The following is a 21,344-nucleotide window of genomic DNA, read 5'->3' on the forward strand; positions in this document are numbered from 1 at the left end:
ATCATCATGACTAAACACTATGACATGAACTATCTTTCAGCTAAAGCAAGCACACTCAAATTTCACCTTTTTCTAGTTTCATCTATTGTGTCAAATGCACGCAACAGGTTGTTGGTTATCGATTATCGACTGCGTTCCCAACTTCTTAAGAGGTCACAGTGATGTTTCCAATTTGCTTGTTTTGTCTGACTAACAGATTAACGGATAGGTTTAGAGGTGACCACATGCACATCGACTTGTTTTGCTCACTTTAATCAATCGTTCCTCCTCTTCATACTGAACATTCAAAGATCCCCTTCAAATGCATTTACAATGGAAGTGATGGAGGACAAAATCCACAGCAAAAATATGTTTAAATGTTTATCTGACGCTAATATGAAGCTCCAGCAGTCTGAGTTAATCAAATAAATGGTGAAGCATGTTTAAATTGCCGTGGGCTGAGAGGCTGCATCGCAAGAAGGAAGCCTTCGCTCTAGAAGTGGCACTTAAGGCTTGACTGAAGTTTGCTGCTGATCTCATGTACAAAGAAAAAGCCTTCTGGAGGAAATATCTGTGGTCAGATGAAACAGAAATTGAGCTATTTGGCCACAATGACCAGAAACATATTTGGAGGAGAGAAAGTGAGGCCTTTAACCCCAAGAACACCATACCTACTGTCAAGCATGGTGGTGGTAGTAGCTATTATGCTCTGGGGCTACCAGTAGAACTGCATTTAAAAGTTTATATGAAGCTTATATGATGCTTCAACAGTCTGAGTCAGTCATATCAAGTGGATATCTGCCATATTTAGTCTTTTTAGCATCAAATTCCCTCTTTGTTTTTCCTCGAACAGTGTTTCCCTGTTGAGCTGCGGTGGAAGTATAGTAACAAAAAGAGGAACTTTGGCACTAAAAAGATGTAAAGTTGAAAGATATCTACTTGATTTGACTCATCTGGACGCTGAAGCTTCAATATTAGCTTCAGATAAACTTTTAAATACATTTTTGCACAGAAGGAGGACTGTGGATTTTGGCCTCCATCACTTCCATTGTAAGTGCATTATGAAGGGATCTACTAATGGTCAGTATGAACAGCAAGAAAAACATGTTTTAATGTCGATTTGGGCTCCTGGCTGTTGTTTTAAGACAGACATGAAAAATTGTTAACCGATGATATTCAATTCACTGTCATATAGAACAAAGGAAAACAGAAAATCCATTTGAGAAGCTGGAACCAGAAAACGAGTATTGTTGCTTGAAAAATGACTTAACAATTATTCAATGATCAATCGTTGCAGCTCTAAATACACAATAGTCTTCACTTTCTGCTTCACCTCGTCTGGAGGTCAGGAATTGATAAGGTGCCTCTCGACGACACGATGGTTCATTAGTAACGCTGCAGTCAGCCATCGACTGAGAGCCAAGAGGCCTAATGATCACTAAGAAAGGTCATACGACAGTCAAATAATATGAGGTGACTGAAGACGACCAGGAGCATGCTGGGATTAAAACATTACGATATTATCTTTGAATATTCAAGGATCACATGAGGGAATGAACTCCGTGATCAGCAGACTGAAACATCGCTGGAGCGTTCTTGGTTAATTAGCACCTCAGCAAATGCTAAAAATGGTAAACTAATAACTCATATTTTTTTTACAACCACCTTCCACAGCTGGTGGAAAACTTGAAATATTAATATATTAGGTCAATTTTCACTCAGACAAGTCTGAAGTCACAGATGGATCCAAGATTCATTTTACATTAGTTCTTTATTGCAGACTTTTTTTTTTTTTTCTTTTCAGTTTTGCTCGTATACATGTCAAGACTCAGTTCGGCAACTGTGCTGCAGTACTGTGAGCAGAATAATGCATGTGAATACAGGAGGTGAGTTCGCAGCCAGCGGGAACATTAACATGCTCGCCGCAGCTTCACGTGTCTTGTTTAATCAAGACGAGTTGGATGACCTTGATTGTCACAATGTAGAATTTTCTTAACCAGAGCTTTTTTTTTTTTTTTTTTTTTTTTCCTCTTTTCGTTTATTTTATATCCGGCAGTTCGTCCCATCTGTGCGGACAAAAGGATTGAGGTCGTCAAGCTATATACGATTTGTTCCTTCTCACGTACACAAACTGTAACGTATTAAATGTCAGAGACGACGCATACAGAAGGCCCTGAGGCATAAAACAAAACATTAAAAAAAAAAAAAAAAAATCACCATGTGAGTGCATTAGACATCTGCTTATCAAATCAGGTTAAAATATAACAATAGATGGTCAAATTAGAAGTAGTGTTAAATGTTAAAAAATACACAACTTTATTCTCCTCGACTGGCATTTGTGGACACAACCTGTTTCATTTTTTTTTTAAACATCATTTTTGTTTCATTCATGTTTTTTTTTTTAATTTATTTACAACAGTAAAGTTTTGCCTCTTCTCATCAAAAAGGGCTAATATCACTTTGCTACTAGAAGTTTCAGTGTGTCTTTGTGCTAAACACAAACATTTTTGCAGCAGAAACACTTTAATTGCATAACTTCCCAATTTGAAAACAAGTAAACTGCCCTTTACCGGAAATCACACATCATGTTAGCTAAATGCACCGTCAGAACTAAAGTGCTTCATGAGATTTTCATCCCCCAGTGAAAGCTGCCATTCTCATGGTAACTGGACAAGGGGATACGGATGAGTCTCTTGATGGAAAAACAGAAAAAAACAAAACAAAAACACAGTTTGGAGTGGAGGTTTGATAAAAGAGGCTTAAGCTGTTTTCTAATATGAACTCCGGACAACGTCTGGAGGATCGGGTCTGGACGTTGTCCGGAGTTGCCCTTTTCACACATGCAGCTCACGAAACAGGAGATTTTCCGTGTCGGACGTGTTCTCACCTACTGGAAATACTCCAGTTTGGTTTTAGGCGAGGGGTGGTGGCAGGGTAAAGCGTGCAGGGGGCAGGACCTAACACAAAAAGTACGCACGGTCACATAGCCGGTTTGTAATTTGGTCATAAACAACCGAGTCTCTTGCCTTTCACTGACGATTTCGACGCCGGCCCCAAATCACGTCGACTCTCCAGTTCGACATTTTACGACATTACGTCTTTGTGTAAATGACCCTTTTTCCTTCACCCTCGGATGTTTGTATTGTTCCGGTTTCGTGCCAGTCGCATGATACAAACATCATCGATACGCCCGCTCGCTCACTGTGAATTCTCTGGAAAAATGACCTGCTGTATTCACATATGGACTCAATCAGACATTACACAGACTTTGTACTAGGGAGCTGTCAGGGTAAAGTCCGCTTAATGTCCGGTCCGACTGATTCGGACATTAGCGTTCACATGTACAGCTCCTCCACGTAATGTCCGGATAACTTCTGGGTTGCAGTGCATGTGTGAAAGGGGCTTTAGAGTAACAGGAGCCACATTTTCCTCTTGGTTCAGTTTCCTGGAAGAACGTGATGAACAGGAATGTAGAGGAACCCTTCCAGAGAAACCTTTACTCGACTCACTTCTCCCCTTCGCTCATTCATTGAGATTTAGGCGGATGCTGACATGAACTTAATAACAGACGGAGGTTGCAGGAAGTCCAGCTGGCAAAGAGGTGGATGTTGAAGGGTTAACTCGGTGGTCAGCAGTGAGTGGAAGTGTGTGAAGCTCAGAGCTGTGACCTAGCTGCTGCTGCTACTGCCGCCGACGCCGCCACCTGGGGGTTTGAGGCAGTCCTCTGTCACGCCCTGAGAGGCCAGCTCAGACAGAACATTGTCCAAATAGTTGGGGTCGGGGTAGCCGTGGCCCGACAGGTTGGACATCATCTCGGTTTTGTGGTGGATCCCGTTCCACACCACTGTGTCGGGCTCTCCGGTGGTGCTGGACGTTCCCACGGTGAAGATGAGGCGGCGCATCCACGCCACCTTCAGCAGCTCCAGCACCTTTCCAACACAGAGACAAGCAGCAGATGTTACTGAGCTCTACTCAAAAACCCAAAGTCCCACAAAGTTTGGTCACACCTTCCTATTCACTTGAACGAGAAAGTGTGTCCAAACGTTTGACTGGTGCTGTATATATTTCAAAGCTGAAACAGTTGACAGAAAATTAAAAGGCAACTATTTTGATCATCTTTTAATCATTGAAGTCCTCTTTTCTAGCAAAAACATTCTCTGGTTCCAGCTTCTCGCATAGGAAGATTTGCTGCTTTTCTTTGTCTTACATGACAGTAAACTGTCAGTAAATGACAAAACAAGCAATTTGAAGATGCCGTCTTGGGCTTTAGACAGCTCTTCATTCAGTTAAATGGATCCAGTGCGTTGATACAGTGAGGGTACCGTGGCAGAAAGCTCCAACAAAACAACACAGCGTTGTCTAGCAACAAAGGTTCAACTTTACATACATGGTTACATACATGCAAACACACATTCCTGGTGGATTACTAAAGAGAAAATAGTTATTTTATAGTTTTTTTATAGTTATTTTTATTTTACATCCCTATGGTGCATCAGTGGCTGTTTTCCAGTTTGATGTCTATCATGGACAAATAGCTACTACACAAATAATTGATTGAGAAACTAGTAGTCTGAATAATCGATAATGAAAGCAACTGTTGGTGCTTTGTGTTCACATCAGCTACATACCTCATAAAATGAGACAACATATATAACATGGTTTGAGTTGCTGTGAGTATACAAGCTTTGTATGCAACGTCATGATGAAAAACTTAAAGAAGTTGGTTTGACTTCTTAACTACTGCTCAGTCCAGCTCAACTGACTGTGTTGTCAGCAGGAAGCATAAAGTGCTGGCAGCTGTCATTAGAGGCCGGATACACATTTAACAGTCTACAGACAAACCAATTTAGCTAAAATAGGATTATGTAACTGCAGTTAATCACGACAGATAGGCCCGCCTGACTCATGGAAATGAACGGTGTTCTGATTTTAACAAATAAAAAGCTCCTACTCTTTACTGAACTGTCACCTTCGTATAAAAACAGTGGATCAGGCTGTGTGTCCGATTTGGGATATTTCCATTATCTCAATCCGTGCTGTGACAGAGAGAACATCACACCGGGGATGTTGATGATGGAAAACAGTCTGAGGCGCAGATAAACTACAACTGGAATAATTTAATCCAATTTTCCATTAGTGTATTACATCAGAGATTATTTAGGGGAGCTAAAGTGTACAGCTGCATTTACCAACCAGCAGTAAATTAGCTACTAATTCACCATGGAAACAACAGAACTTTATAATCAACACAAAATGTTCTTAATTTAATCACGGTGACACACTACAATCCTGAAAGAGCATTATATAGAGTCTTGTATACAAGATGCTGAGCTTTACAGCATGTGTCTGATGTGTCTTTTTCCTCTTACCTCTGTGGAGGGAATCATGTGACTGATTGTTTTTCACCTGTGGGAGGGTGTAAATCCCATGAATCCCAAAATGCTAGAGGTGTGTGTCTCTCCCTCTCAGAGGATTCAACATGTATCTAGATACTGATGCTGCTGACTGTGTGTTGTCTACCTTAGTGTCTCGGTCAGCATCATCCAAGCGGCAACTATCACAGCGCTGGGTAAGTACCTTAAAGTGCAGTACCACCAACAGCCACTAAATGCTGGCTCCAATTGACTCCCATTCAAAAAGTGTCAACTTCTCTCTAGAAATACCAAGTCATTCATTTTCTTCAACAAGTCATTATGGTCTATAGCTAAATTCAGACCCTCTAATAACTGTGCGGGCAGTCATTTTGGAAATAATTGCTGCGTTAATAAGATTAAAAGACTTATAATAGCTTTGATGTCTGCCATGTGGGCTTTGATTGATTGCAAATGTAAACGTCAGTCAGCGGTGAACACGTTAGTAACCGATATTTCTTTCAGGGCAGCAACGTGGTGGATGGTTTGAAGCAGATGTGTGATTGAGGAAAAATGAGGCAGCAGGAGCACAATTTTTTCTGAATTTTGCGCACCAGCCATTAATAGACTGTGGAATTGGTAATCTGGTAAATTCTGTACATGTGTGATAGGTTTACACTGTACACAAGATTCAGGCCTTGCTGTGAGATGTAAAAATGTGTTGCTTTTTTACCTTCCTGCCCTTGTCGTTGTCTGGTAGAAAACAGAAGCGAGGGAAGCCTCTACAGGTGTACGGCTGTCCGGGATTGGGATGCTCCGGGCCCTGGTGTAGGAGGACACAAAATGATTAATGGAAAGATATAAACTTTAATATTAGAGTACAATTGGAAAAGTAAAATAATCTAATAATGGTGCTTTAGTAGATTATTAACAGTAGAGAAAAAGCTCAATACAAATCTGATTCTTGTAACTCTGCTGCAGTTTATCCTCACTCGTGGTCACAGCAAGACACAGAAAGACATTAGGGTTTTCCCAAGACAATGTAAGTTAGGAGTGTGTCCCGACTGCAGTTTTTCCTCAGGTCACTTTCTTATGTTTAACTTCCCTCTTTAAACCTTGTGTTTTAAATGTACCATACTGACCCGAATATAAGACAACCCTGTTTTTGGAACTTTTTAAAGATACAAAACTACTTTCAGACGAGTCCTGTCAGGAAAATTTACCCAGGATATTAACAGACACCTTAAGGACAGTCAAAGGCCTGAGAAAACATGTGTCTTAAGTTTAGCCTTTAGAGTGTCTACAGAGGGGGAACACTTAATTGAAAATGGAGAACTGATCCAAAGCTTTGGGGGGCGGCTACTGCGGACGCACGCTCGCCCTTAGCCTCGATCAAGAGACAGCCAGGAGCATTTGGTCTGAGGATTTGAGATATCTGGGGTTGGAAAGGGGGCAGAGGAGCTCAGAGATGTACTGGGGCGCCAGGCTGTGTAAAGCTTTAAAAACAAATAATAGCGCCTTAAACTCAGTCCTATAGTTGCCCGGTAGCCAATGCAGGGACGACAATACAGGTGTGATGCTGTCTCTTTCCCTGGTACCAGTTAGTAGTCTAGTAGCATCATTCTGCACCAGCTGCAAGCGAGACAAGGATGACTGGCTAATTCCCAAATAAAGAGCATTGCAGTAACCCAGCCAACAGGAAATAACAGCATTTGTGACAATCTTCAGGTCATTAAATGAGAGGAACAGCTTGAGTTTGGTGATATTTCTTAGCTGAAAAAAAACAACCTTTCACAACAGTGTTAATTTGTTTGTCAAATTTTAAAGCTGGATTGAAGATGACATGAAGATTTCTGGCATGAGCATGAAGGTTAGACACCAGGGGCCCTAAGTGACTAGCTATACCCCCAATGGAGTTGAAGGGACCAAATAAGACCACTTGAGTCTTACGATTATCTTTAATGCTCCCATTCACAACATTTTTTGACAACAGTAATTCTTGGCAGCTTGTCAGATGATTTGGTATCCAGTCTGTTTCTACAAACATTGGGAGAGGCTTTACAGTTCCTTTTCATCCTGTACACGAGTCATCAGAAACTCCTTTAGGTGACTAACTAAAAGATGCTTACCTTCTCTTTCTTTTCTTCTTTTTTTTTGTGTTTATGATTTGAGTTGGGCAAGGTTGGGTCATGGGCAGGTTTTGTGTGTTGTGTTGTTATAATTTTTGTGGCTTTTGTAATTTCTGTCCTGTTGTACCAAAGTTAAATAAATAAAAAAATAAAGTTAAAAAAGAAGACTATACACTTACCTGCAGCCTAGCAACATCAAAGTTGCAAACAACCCATGATGCAACACTCTGTAGGAGCTGATGTTACACCGGTACTTTCTCCAGTCAAAAAGAAAATCTGATGATGTGAATATGTTGTCAATAGTTTTGTCCTCTATTATATGACCCCCACTTTTTCCAAACACAATTTCTAGAAAAAAATATAGTCTTGTATTCAGGCCAATACTGTAGTTGGTGTGACAGACTACATTTCAATGAGTCATACTGTTCCTAGTAGAAGAACCGCTGCAGCTTTCCGCTTGTAGATTCGACAGGTGGAAGTCACATCAAACTCAACGAAAACATAACTAATTGTCTGTAAGGGAAAGCCCCCCCCATGTTTTGATTGCAAATACTCAAGCAACAGGAGCAGCTCTTACTTGAACCCCCCAGGGATGCTGACCAACACCACATCAGTGAGATTTCCAAACTTCTCACTCACCAGACTATCTACCCAACATCCTGCACACAGCAGGGATCCTCCCCTCTTCCTAGAAACGTCTTTGTTGTCCCTCATAGCAGCGTTGTATCAGTCTGATCTCCGGCTGTGATTGGCCACCACAGCATGACATCAGGTTGCGTTTCTCCAAAAGCTGATTTTTGGTTCAACTTTCTCGCCGCAGGCTGCTGCGGCACCTCTGCAGCCCCCAGCCCTGCAGCCTAAACACACTACCCCCATTAAAATGAATGGGAGGGCTGGCGTTTTCACCACAACAGCTGATTTGATTTGAATTCAGCCTTAGGCCATGTTCTGACCAAATCCAGCGATGTGTGAAAAACAGCAGCCCTCCCATAGGAGACATAGGGCTCAGCAAAAAAACACAGCCATCGTCTGGCAAAAAGTTGAACCAGAGTCACCTTCTGCCGGAATGCAACCCAACCCTACGATTAGACTGAAGACGCCCACGAGAAGAAGAACCTTGTTTACCATGTCCTGTAGCAATGTAGCATTCTATTGTTTACCAAGGAAGTGTGAAGATGGAGGAGAGACTCATCCCCACCGTGATGACCTTCCCAGAGCTGTACAACCCTGCCATGAGGGAGTACAAAGACGTAAATCGCCGTGCACTCGCTTGGCATTTTTCAAAACAGTTCTTCAGAAACCAATGGTGGCGTCACAGTTGCTATGTCCATATTTTTTTTTACAGTCTATGATCATAACTCACCTTTTGGAGCCAGTCATCCACAGAGACTAGCTGGGGCCACTTTAATCTTACTGTAAGCTCTGATTTTTGGGACTCAAATAACCAACCAAAGAACTGAAGATCGCTGGAACACTCCAGTGATCTAGCCACACACACACATACACACACACACACACAAACACAGACACACTATGTAGCACATGCCTGTCTGTTTTCTTTTGTGTTCAGGAAGAGAAATTGTGGAACTGTGGGAGGATTTCAAGCTGGACATTGCAGCACACAAACACAGTGCTCTGGCTGTTCAGACTGAAGCTGCAGCAGGTGGGAGACATGTAGCTACGTCTCGGGTCTAGCTAACATTTCTTAGTGACGTTTGTGCGTGTGTGTGTGTGTGTGTATATGTCGTCAAGGAGGTTTAATCAGAACAGTGTGCTACACAAAATGTTTAATCGCTGTTCATTGTAAAGTTAACAGTTTTTTTTTCCATCTCTCGTCCCAAATTCGTCCTAAAATTAATTTATATCCTCCCTGATCCTATTTTTTAATTTTTTAATCAGCCTTAGGACAACAAGAGGTCATTAAGCTCGAGCCCTGCTAGCTATTGAGACCATAACTCATTAAGAAAATGTTTACTGAGGTAATGAGTCAAGTCAGAAGTAGGGTCATTTTCTCATAGACTTTTATATAGTCAGACTTGTTGGAGCCAGTGGAGTCGCCCCCTGCTGGCCATTAGAAAGAATGCAGGTTTACGGCACTTCCGCATTGGTTTCACTATTCAGACCCGGTACAACCCCCTCAATAATACAATGCACATTCATGACAGAGTGGTAACACAGAGCGCAGAGGTACCTGTATGCCAGGTGGTATGCTGTAGATGATCTGAATGGTGCCACAGTCTGGGTGGCCCGGCAGAGACTGGGCAACACTGTAAATTTCCATTTTGCCTTTGGGCTGGGTGCCGGTCTTCTCTCCGTAGATTGTCTTACACGAGGGGCACTGCAGACTGCCATCCTGAGGAGAAAACACAACCAGAGAGCCATTTAAACCGGACCGATCAATACAAACCAGGTAAGTGCTGATCAAATATTCAATGATCCACTGATGAGACTTTTGTTTTGCCTTCCCTTCCTGCTCACCAAGTCACATCACATCTGATCTGATCAATCAGTACGTCATGCATGTTTGTATGTAATAAATACAAACAGAAGAGAATATTCTGGCAGCAAAAGAACCTACTGCAAATCATATATCTTTAAGTTAATATTAATTATTGTCCAAAGGTTACCATTGTGTTTTAGAAGTCTAAATGTGCTTTTCCTACCTTTTAATCAGCCAATAATTTTCAATCATTTCAGTGTGGTATGAACCTGGAGCCAGGAGACTAAAAACAGTGGTAAGCCTCTAAGCTCACTAATTAACAGGTTATATCTTGTTTGTTAAATCTGTATAAAAACTGAAAAGTAAAAACAAATTGAGGTTTTATGGGTAGTTGCGTTCTGTAACTATTAATCATCGACCAACAGCAATCATATTGTTATCGCCATGAGGTTGCTAAGTAAACAGCAGCTGCCTCCCCGTTTCCAGTCTTTGTACTAAGATAAGCTAATTACCTCCTCACAGCAGCTCTATTCTAAATGCACAGACATAACTGTGGTAGTGAAAAAGTATATTTCCCAAAACGTTGGACTATCCCCTTCAGGATGACACTTGACATAATTTATCTTTAACTTTTGTCAAACTGCTGTTGCGGTGAAGGCAGACTTTTCAGATCAATCTGTATTTATAAACCGCATTATATCACAATGTACCTTTCACAAAATAAAAACAACAGTTGCCACTCAGTTGATGATAGCTCTGTACCTTTGTTCCGTTGTTGTACATGGCCAGCATACAGAGCATGTGCAGGGTGTGTCCGCATTTGATGAATTTCCCCACAGTGTCTGGCAGGATGCTCTGGCCTCCCTCATCTGTTGACGGCGTCTCGTAGCCGGATGGATTGGACAGTTGATCCATGCAGATAATACAGTCCTGAGAGGGACGTGGGGAAAGTGCTTAGAATCACAATAACTAAATGAAGGCCAAACAAATGAAATTTCTGTATTTATGTTGTGAATGTTACATGACATGAACCACTGTCAACTACTGCTTGGTTTACTCATCACAAAGTGGCAAAATTTAAAAGTTTGGTTTGCCGGTACAAAAGACCACAAATAAAAGATTTTGTTCAATTTATATCTGTGACGTCTGGGAGCAAACACCTGAAACATTTACCTCATCCGGCACTCCGGCCACTACTTCCATATAGCGCTGAATCACGTCCTCAGGTCTCTGAGCAGAGGCTGAAAGAGGGACAAAAGTAGAAAAGACAAAGTGATGAATGAGCTGAAACAAACAAAAAAAAAGCCAAAAAAATCAGATGATACTGTGGTGAGATGAGATGAAATGGGATTTTCTTCACAATATCTAGTTATTCAAAATCTAATTTTAGCTACATGAGCTATGTCTTTCTTCTCTGTCTTCCTCTGCTACATATTCAAATAAAAGTGTCCATGTTGCAGCTCATCAAACCCCTTGAAATCAAGAAATAGCTTATGTAAATCATGCAAACAAATTAAGCCACAGAGACTATTTGAATTCATGATGACAGAATGAACCATACAGCGTTAATGTAACTATGGCAACGGTGGTCGCTTCCTGCATACATCTACCATATTCTCTCACATACACACACACACACACACACATGTGAGTGTCAAGTCTGTTTGGGAAACAATCCTGCGAGATAACGTTCATCTTCAGGTGTCTTTTTTGAGATTATTCCACAAGACAGCTCCGTTTAATTGCAGATTTTAAAAAGGTTAGGAGGTTGGCTATTTTCTCCCGGCTGAGAAATAAGAAAAATATATTCACTGATCAGTTTCCAGATGAGAACCCTTTTTGTTTGACATGTCCCATGTTGATTACAAGTGCAGGTATTTAAGTTAGGAGGTGGTGGATAATGAGAGTGAAAGAATAGTTATTTATGGTCATGACAGTGCAAAGATGGAAGAGAATCAATCAAATAAGGAGGCAATAATGGAATGAAGCTTATTACACAGATGATGAACACAGCATTGAAAACCATTCAAACTAGCAGAGTTGTACCAAAGCACAAAATACTGTCATTAAACAGTATCAACTTATCTATGAGCAAACCCCCTAATAATACACCGAGTTTGCCAGATCATATGGTGTGACACAAACATGTACAATTTTTCCAAAGGTTGATTTAAACTGATTCAATGTTATGTGTGCTGCAGCAGCTTGTGACAATGTGACCCGCTGCAGCTCAAAGATGTTTTTTCCAACAAAAGCAGACAGTGAATGGTCTTCCAGATGACAATCTGTTTAAATACAGATGGGTGACAAATAAAAAGGAAAACCAAACAGTCTCCTGAACAGTTTCAAGTATCTGAACTGGAGGGAAGAACCATTCCTCCGACAGATATTCCTCATTTGGGAAGGAGGGTTTTGATGTGATGGCAGACTGCAATATCTAACATTGTACTCCAAAACTCTCCCATAGGTGTTCAACTGGGTTAAGATCTGGTGACTGCGAAGGCCACAGCTCATTATTCTCATAATTTTAAGACTCATCAAACCATTCGGTGAGCCCCCGTGCCCTGTGTGAAGCATCTGCTTTTGTTATGTTTCCTGACTCGTTCATTTAGAGTTTTCCTTTACTTTGTCACCCATCTGTACATGAACATGTGCTTAGACTTAAACACAAATGTACACCGCTTAAGGCAGTGTCCACACAATTTCACATTTCTACAGACTCCTCTCAGAAGGTTGTAAAGAGGTGCTGCGTCTTGCATCTTTGAGAGGTGAAAAATAACTAAGGAGATGCAGGATTTGATGATAACAACCTGAGTGAAACTGGAAGGGGGAAGCAGCAGAAAGGTCTCTGACAGCTTAATCAGACTTGTTACAGGCAGTCTGATTTTAAAGCGTGAGTTTAAGGCAAAATTGGCAAGCCTGATCTCCACAGTTGCAGCAGCACTTTTTTTTTTTTTAAAACTAAAATCAAAGTGGAGCAGTGTGAACACGCCTTATAAACGCATGAAGACAAATGAAAATGACTTGATGCAGGATGAAATGTTCCTCAAGCCTGTGGTGATAAAAACTGGAGAAAAAGAGGTGGAGGAAGGGCTGGTGGCATGGTAGCTACCTCTCCTGTGCTGCCTCTTTGCTCTCCTAACTGAACTGCTGCTGCTGCTGCTGCTGCTGCTGCTGCTGCTGTGGGGCTTGCTGGGCCTGCTTGCTGGGGGGAGGAGAGGAGGAAGAAGAGAGAAAGGAGCAGGCTGCTGCTGCTGCTGCTGCTGTAGCTGCTGCTGCTGCTGTAGCTGCTGCTGCTGCTGCTGAGGGAGGGGGGCAGTGGTGAAGTGCACGCCGAGTCCAACTGCTGACATCAAAATGGAGGCCATGCCTGGAGCGGGGTAGGGTAGGGTAGGGTGGGGTGGGGTGGGGTGGGGTTGAGGCAGGGCGGGGCAGGTGAGGGTTGAGAGCAAGTGGAGATATGCAGGAGTAGAAAGGAACAAATCAAAGGTATGAGAAATGTAGCGGCAACTGATGCTTCCACTACGACCCTCTTTCATACCCACATACACAAAACATTGGAGTCCGACAGCATCAGAAGTTTTAAATTACAACCAAACTGATCATGTTTAACATGTGGCCCTGGTTTATGTCTCGACTATGAACCAGAGTTCTTCTGTCCCCTTTTTTTTTTTTATTCATTTATTAAAAGAAAAGGCTGGCAATTTTCTATATTTTTCTTACTGTCAACAAATCTCATGTGCAGAACCAAACCAACAATGAATTGATCCCACTTAGAAGTATTGCGTCTGTATCCAAAGCCTGATATATCTCATTCCTGTGTGCCGTAGACCTCCATTGTTGTCCAAAAACTATTAAGAAACACAAGCGAGCCACACCGCTGCACAGGGTGACATGTTCCTTCACCACGAAGAGTTTGGTCACGTTAGTTTGTTTAGAAACTGCTCTTAAGACTAATAACAGTGATCACGTTTTCAGTCTCCAGACACACACACACAACTGAGCATGTGAGGGAACGCGGTTCCGTTCACTGTGCTTCGTTAGCTTGTTGTGCTACGTCTCATAGACTTTACTTTGTATAACGTAGTACGAACTACTCTCTGGAGACTGAAAACTTGTTGATGTCGTTATTAGTCTTTGTAGCCGTTTCTAAACTAACTAACATGACCAAACTCTTCATGATGAAGGAACCGGTCATTCAGTGCAACGGTGTAGCTGATTGACGAGTTTTAAATAGTTTTTGGACAACGACAGAGGTCTAAGGCACACAGGAATAAGATACAGACTGAGGCTATGCGATATGACAATATGTATCGATATAGAATAATATGAAATGACAGAAAAACGTCTATCGTTTCATATTATGCTCTATCATTTATTTTGTTGTGACGCAAATCACATTCTTTACGGCAATGTTTTTCATCATTTGGAGTCTGTACATCTTTTGCATGGATTACATTGCTAGATTACTCTTCTTTTTTTACTCGTGAAGCTTTTATTGCACTTACAGTAAAGTAACAAGTATAGTTTTCTGTCTCTGCACTGCACACACGCGGAGGACTCAGCCCCGACCACACTGAGAGAGATCAGAGGAGAGGAGAGAAGCAGCGAGACACTGACTATAAATGCAGAGACTGTTTTTATTTATGTTCTTTACCAGCACTTGTTTAATTTTAGCTTAGTGTGAGAGTCTCTGCTGCGTTTTGCTGTCATTTATGGTCATGTTACTCTCCTCTGCTCTCTACGGTTCACCGTGTGCGGGGCTGAACCCTCCGTGTGTGTGCTGCACACACAGGAGAGACAGTGAACCAGGTGAAGTACTCAATTTGACGACGACTACGCTCGTTATGTTACTGTAAGTGCAATAAACGCTTCGCAAGTAAAAAGCCAAGAAGAGTAGTTTAATCCGTGCAAAAGATGGACCGGCTATTTATTCATTTCATTAAAATGTATGTTGGGATAAGAGGTATCATTATCAGGATGAGATCACCCAGCCCTATCAGACTTTGGATACACAAACAATACTCTTAGATCATTGTTGACATTGTTGGTTTGGCTCTGCACATGAGATCTGTTGACAACTAGAAAAATATAGAAAATCATAACCAGGACTGTTGCTGTAAACCTAAATCTCACAAGCTAAGTGTGAACCACAAGAAATCTCGGGAGTCTGGAAAAGATCCACTGAGAACTGATGGTGCCCAGAAGCTGAAAGTCAATCAACAAACTATGGGGAATGGTTTTTATGATGACAACAACAATCCTTACAAACAGCTCGGAAATGCAGATTAGACACTGCGGATGTAAGATTAAGCATCATTTATGTAAAGCAACACTATGTCTGTACATCTGAAATAACAGCACATTCACTCTGATACGAATATAAAAACAGCCTCTTGCTTACTTCAACACACTCGGGGGGGGTTTTGCAGCTACAGCCTTACTTGGTCTTGCATGACAAGTAGCCCGTGGTGGCTAATGTTAGCTGATAAAAAAACTACACATATTTTCCAGTTTGAAAATAGGAAGAAAAACCAAAGAGCCCAGTAAGCGACACAGCCATTTAAACAGATACACCTCTGAAACGCTGATCCAGTCACCTACAATTAATGTTGGTTTACATCCATTTATGACAACGTTGACTCAAGCTAATGCAAACTGAGCTAAGAGAAGTGAAATTTGTGTTTTTTTACATGTACGTCCTACCTCCTACAGCAATGGAGACAATAGTATTTACTGTGCAGGTAAAAAGGTTTAAAGTGCTGATTACCATAAATGTTCATTAATGACTAATGATCATTAAAGCCGTGCATTTGCACAAGACACCACATGAGTGACCTTCTATTTTGAACGATTCATCCAAAGTAACGGCACAGTGCTTTCATTAATGAGGTTATGGTCCACTAGCTTCCTGCAAGCTGATTGTATTGATTCATGCAGCTTATCACGGCCAAGAAACACTTATAATTAGAGTTATAATTTTAGAAGAGTGCAGCGGGAAAAAACAACAGAGAGAGGACTCACCTTGCATGTCAATTTAACCGTTTTATGACAATTACAACTTGCCTGCCAGCTATATTTCAGCCTGCTCACATATATACATTATATATATATATATATTACACTCAATTACACAATTTCAAGAGACATTAAAGCACCAAAAAGGGCACCATGTGTCATTAAATGGTGTTAATAAATGACACGTGTGAAACTCTGAAAGACAACTGCAATGGCCTTGTATGCATGAATTTCAAACATAAGATGCTTCAAAATTATAAAACTGAAATCCGAACACCTGCTGTGTAGAAGTCACTTCACTCAAATCCTGTTGGCACAAATCTTTTCACTCTTGAATGAATCTTTTATTTTTTAAATCTCTTTTTTTGCTGTCATTCCTTCGAGTCGCTTGTCATCCTGAGCTAATATAATATTCTCAGGTATGCCATTAGCAAAATAACTAAAATAAATATGTAAAAATGAACTACTAATATTCATCTTATAAAATATGTATAATTGGAAATCCTGTGTGTTTCTGTTCTTCAAATAGCTCATATCATATTAGCACATAATGGATAAATTATCCTGAATTACACTGAACTTTTCATCAGACCTGACTGACATTTTAATATAATTGAATTACGAAAACTGACTTTGCATAATATTGACACTAGTTAGCTGTGTGCAATTACAAAATTAAAATATATATATATATATATATATATATATATATATATATAAAAATGATAGAAAACTCTACGAAGCTTCAAGCAAGTGTGTGTGCTCACAACAACACAATTAGAAGAATTTCTTATGAAAGCAACAGTATAAGTCTACATACGTATATGGCACAGCATGCAAGAAAATAGTGAGAAGAGGAAAAATGCCATAATACACATTGATTTTGATGCATTTGTCAGGAATTTTGATTTTGGAAATCCAGTTTGAGACCCGTATAAGTCTTTGCAAAAGAAGGTAGTCCTGACATGTTTGTGAATGTTTGTGAAACGTTTATCACACAATAAAACATGTGAAACATTCAACTTCCTGTGAGTCAGAATGAGAAGTGCTGCTGTTGGTGCAACCGGTTGTTGGTGGCTCCTATTTTGCCACAATAGAAAATACAGTAATGTTAGTGACAATACTAATTAACGATTTATCAAGATTTTTACTGCTTAATCATTTATTTTATTTTTCACATTAAAATTAAATGTCAGAAATGCTAATTGTTTGAATTATGTATCCCACTTCTGAAGATGTATTCTGTTAGTTATGCAAGTAGTAGTACTCTCATCTATTATGATGTTTAGCCTTGAGCCATCAGATAAAAACCAGTGTCGGGTGGAGCTGTGGGACGAGAAGGATGAATTACTGAAGGCGCAGCTGTCTTATAGCGTCAAAACTGAAGTTAACCGTGCTTTTGCTTCCAGGGGCCGAATGCTTTGCACAGCATGAGGAAGCTCTCAATAAGAACCAGCGTACGTGGAGGCTGTTTTCATGTATACTTCTCTAACAAACTGGATAATATCACTTTTGTTTCGCTTTGAATGGAAACCTCTTTGTGACAGTTTAAACAATAAAAGGGACATTTATTCCACCACTCTTTTTGTTTGTACACTTTTCAACTTTGCGTAACATTCTGGGTGTGTTCACTTTTATTTTTAAACCGTCTCTTTCCTGCTTTTTTTGACATGTTATTCCTAAACAGACTGACACTCACAAGACAAATGCAGAGGAGTGGCACATAAACTGCTATTATATTTAAAAATTTAAAAAAAAAAAGACACTGACTAAAACCTGCAGCTAACTCCAAAGTATGGTGCATAACAGAGTGAGCAGAGGTAAGAGTCAGGATGGATGGTTAGTGACCCGTTTACCTGCCAGGGCAGAGCTCACGCTGGTGGATCCATTCAGCTGCACAGAGATGGAAGGAACACTACAGGACAGGAAACAAGGACAGAGACATCCAGTCAGCAAAAACAGCAACAATGAACCCGAGCAGGATGAACAAAACGCGAGACTATTTCCAATCCACTTCAGAGAACGACAGTATTTAAGTGTGGGGGAAATTAGGAGTAGCTTTGGCACCTGATCAAGACAAGAAAATAAAACCTGCTTGTAAATTAACCGCAAAGGTTTATTTAATTTTCCTTAAGTAGCTGGAAAAAAAAAAACGACCGTCTAAAGATTGGCTGACAGTTGAATGACTAAGAGGGCCTGAGATTGATTAACAAAAACTCAACATTGACTGTATGTGCATTGTGCAACAAGGGAGCGTGACTCAACAGCCGATATATTGATGAATATGCGCTTAACAAATTTCTTCACTGTGAAAAACAGCCCTCCAGAAAAAACACGAACAACTGTCAGTATACTGAAGAAAATGTTTCATTATTAAACCGTAAGTATACCTTCACTGATTATAACTGGGTCATAAAAAAAAATTTAAAAAATGCTAAATAGGCGGAACTCTATTACGCTGTAAGACAACATAACGTGGTTATCTATTCTTAATAGCAGCAGCCTCCAGAGTAATCATTGAGAGGTGTGAGCAATCACTGCAAAAACGAGGAGGATGAGTTCATAACACAGACCTGAGTGTGTACTGTGCGAAAGAGCATCCAGCATTTTGCTACACTATTATTAATTTCCAGTGGCTGAGTATGAACGAAATGAAACTTAATGCGAAAGAAAAATGGAGCCAAGAGAAACAGTCAGTGACCTGCATATTCATTATACCATTTAAGTAAGCAATGTGTCTGTGCGAGTCATTTTCTGTGCCATTAGGAACAGAGAAGAAGGAAGCCTGGAGATGACACAGACGAGAGTCACAGGGACTGAGCCAAAACAAACATACTACAACAGGGCTGGGGCTACAGACATTTTTTTTTTCTCATTCCTGTTTTACTGGATAGGTCAAAGTGGAGAAAGACAGGAAAAACAAGTAGAAGGGGAGGGAAGGGTAGAGAGGGGTGTCAGGCATGCAGACGGCTAACTGAGCCAGCAACACCTTACTGCTGCTGTTTTACACGTCTGCATTAAACAGCAAACAAAAATCACAAATGTTAGATACTAACCTTAAACCATTGGCACTGGTAGAGCCGGTCAGAAGTGGTGCAGACAGTTGACTACCAGAGGTGGGTGGTGGCCAAGGGCTGCCCCAGGACATGCCCCCAACAGAGAGAGGTCTCCTGGGGTACGGCGAGTACACAGAAGTAGGGTGAGCGGCTGCAGCCCTCCCTGTCCCTTGAAGGCTGGGCCGGTTCAGACTGCCTGACGAAAAGGAGTGTCGTGAACGGCTGGGCATGGGCCCTGTGCTGCTGTGGCTCAAACACTGCTGGCAGGAGCAGGCTGGGCCTGAGGGGATGGCCGGGGGGCCGAAGGAAGCGAGCGGGTAGGGTAGGTTACACTGCCGTCGCACCTGCCGCCTGAAGCCAGAGGATTTGTTCACTTGGGCGAGAGATGTGAGATCCACTATGTAATTGTATCCGTGAGGGCCCAGGTCTGCCGTGCCTTGTCGGGCCTGGTAGCTGTGCTCCAAAAGGATAGAGGTTCGAGTTTCATATGGAGTCCATCCGCCTTCATCGTTGGCCCATTCCCAGTAAACACCACTGCCGAGGCCTGAGGACTGGGCGAACAGGGACCGACGTACTGACCGTGTCTTTCCTGAAAATTAAAAAAATATATATTGTCTATTAATAAACTACATTAAAGCTGCATTATACAAGCCTCATAAGGCAAAACAAACATACATTTTCAGCCAGAACAAGTCTAACAGTTGGGAACCCATCTTTATAGATGACAAGCATGTAAACAACATAATCCTTGCCTTGGTGGAAGCTTATCCTTCATGGCAGTCAGTTCAGTTATTTGGGTAAAGCTGCTGTATTATGGTCTTATTTGAAAAGCACTTCTTAATCATTGTTTGGCAACAGCTACACACTACTAAGTTTTTAGTCACTGTTAATTTAAAAGCTCTGTTAACCCTCCATTCAAACTACAACGATTCAGCCAAACACAAAGTAGCATAACAATATGCTAATGTCACAAGCGTCAACAATATGACGACTCATAGCAGGGTTCTGTGGACAAGTCATACAACATTAACTGATACTAACGCATTTAATTGGATTGTTTTAACCCGACAACTTTATCCTTAGTACCTGGCTTATCTTGGACTGCAGGTATGTCAACACTCCGATCAAAACAACAGCGATCCGTAAACTAACGCTAAGGCTAAGCAGCTAACTTAGCGTTATCTGTTAACCGGGCCTCTCTGTTAAGGTTTCGAGGCATAACTTTAAGAAATATTACAAATGTGCATTAAGGCAGAGGTATTAAATGTCATACAGTGTTAAATAGTCTCACCTGTGTCCTGCCGAAACTGTTTCAAGCTTGGTATGTCGATGAGATAGGGCGACAGACTGGGGTCTGATTGTCCGAGGCAGATGCTCGTTGAGCCGGGTCCTCCTCCTCTATGTCCCCGCGGTGACAGGCACCGCTCGATGTAGGCGCTCACTTGGCCGCTGTAAGGCCGCCAATAGCCCAGGTCATCCTGCCATTCCCACACCGCTATCATGGGCTGAGATTGTCCAACGGATCCAGACGGCGTCGCTGACACAGAGGGCCCATTTCTTGAGCCGTTTACCCTGGCACAGGAGCCTGAGACAATCGCCATATTCACCGAGCTAGCTCAAGCTAACGCTAACAACAACTCGTTCTGGTTAGCTGGTCCAATTGATTGTAGCTACGACGAAGAAAAAGTCTGCTAGCTAGGCTAGCTTGGCTCGTTAAAAAGAAATTCCATTACACATTTGTTAACAAGCTTTTGAGGAAGCTGCGAAGTGAAGATTAAATGGTAGATAACCTAGATTACCATTTAAGTGCATGTTGACAAAGCAGAGGCTGGAGAGTACACGGATACCGTTAACGTTAGCTTTGTGACAGCGTTGCCAGGGTGCCTTCCTCATCAACTGCTGCCTTCAAGGACGATCGGGAATATCGCAACTCAAGCTACGTTTATGGGAGTCAACCAAAGTGGGAACTTTTTAAGGCTGTTAAACATACATGCAACAAAGCTCCAGATAAACGCACATTAGAGCTACGAGATCTTAGTTTCCAGAGTTAAGGCAGTTATATGATATTGATTTTGAATTTACATGTCTCTTTACACTGTTCTGGATTTTTTTTTTTTACCTTAACTGTGTAATGCTTTATAAGATGTATAGATACCAGTAGATACATTATGAATCCTAAAGGGAAATTAAAATGTTACAGCAGCCAACAATGTGGTAATAAACAATGAGGAAAAAAAGTAAAAGAAACAAATGTAATTAAAGGCTAAATTATATACATTAACTAAATAGACTAATTCAAATATAAAAATAAACAAATAAATAGAACAGAAAGAATAGAATGGTCAAGTGGATATTGCTACAGTGGTAAGGT

General features: G+C 41.2%; 1 protein-coding gene across 2 annotated transcripts; it reads right to left on the reverse strand.

Moving 5' to 3' along the window:
• Nucleotides 1-1,731: 1,731 nt before the first annotated feature.
• Nucleotides 1,732-20,891, reverse strand: dtx2 (deltex 2, E3 ubiquitin ligase). 2 transcript variants are annotated; one of them, XM_044370299.1, is made up of 9 exons: nucleotides 20,265-20,891; nucleotides 18,974-19,562; nucleotides 17,774-17,832; nucleotides 13,012-13,269; nucleotides 11,073-11,140; nucleotides 10,662-10,829; nucleotides 9,651-9,812; nucleotides 6,064-6,153; nucleotides 1,732-3,908 (listed from the first exon to the last, which is right to left on the reverse strand). In XM_044370299.1, the coding sequence occupies exons 1-9, from the start codon at nucleotides 20,572-20,574 to the stop codon at nucleotides 3,648-3,650; spliced, it is 1,965 nt and encodes a 654-aa protein (XP_044226234.1). In that variant the 5' UTR covers nucleotides 20,575-20,891; the 3' UTR covers nucleotides 1,732-3,647. The 2 variants fall into 2 exon arrangements, with proteins under 2 accessions (XP_044226234.1, XP_044226235.1); XM_044370300.1 differs by lacking the exon at nucleotides 13,012-13,269 and having other exon boundaries at nucleotides 20,265-20,890.
• Between the last annotated feature and the right edge of the window lie 453 nt (nucleotides 20,892-21,344).

This window comes from Thunnus albacares, chromosome 13, assembly GCF_914725855.1.
Source record: "Thunnus albacares chromosome 13, fThuAlb1.1, whole genome shotgun sequence".
In the NCBI taxonomy this organism is placed as follows: domain Eukaryota; kingdom Metazoa; phylum Chordata; class Actinopteri; order Scombriformes; family Scombridae; genus Thunnus; species Thunnus albacares.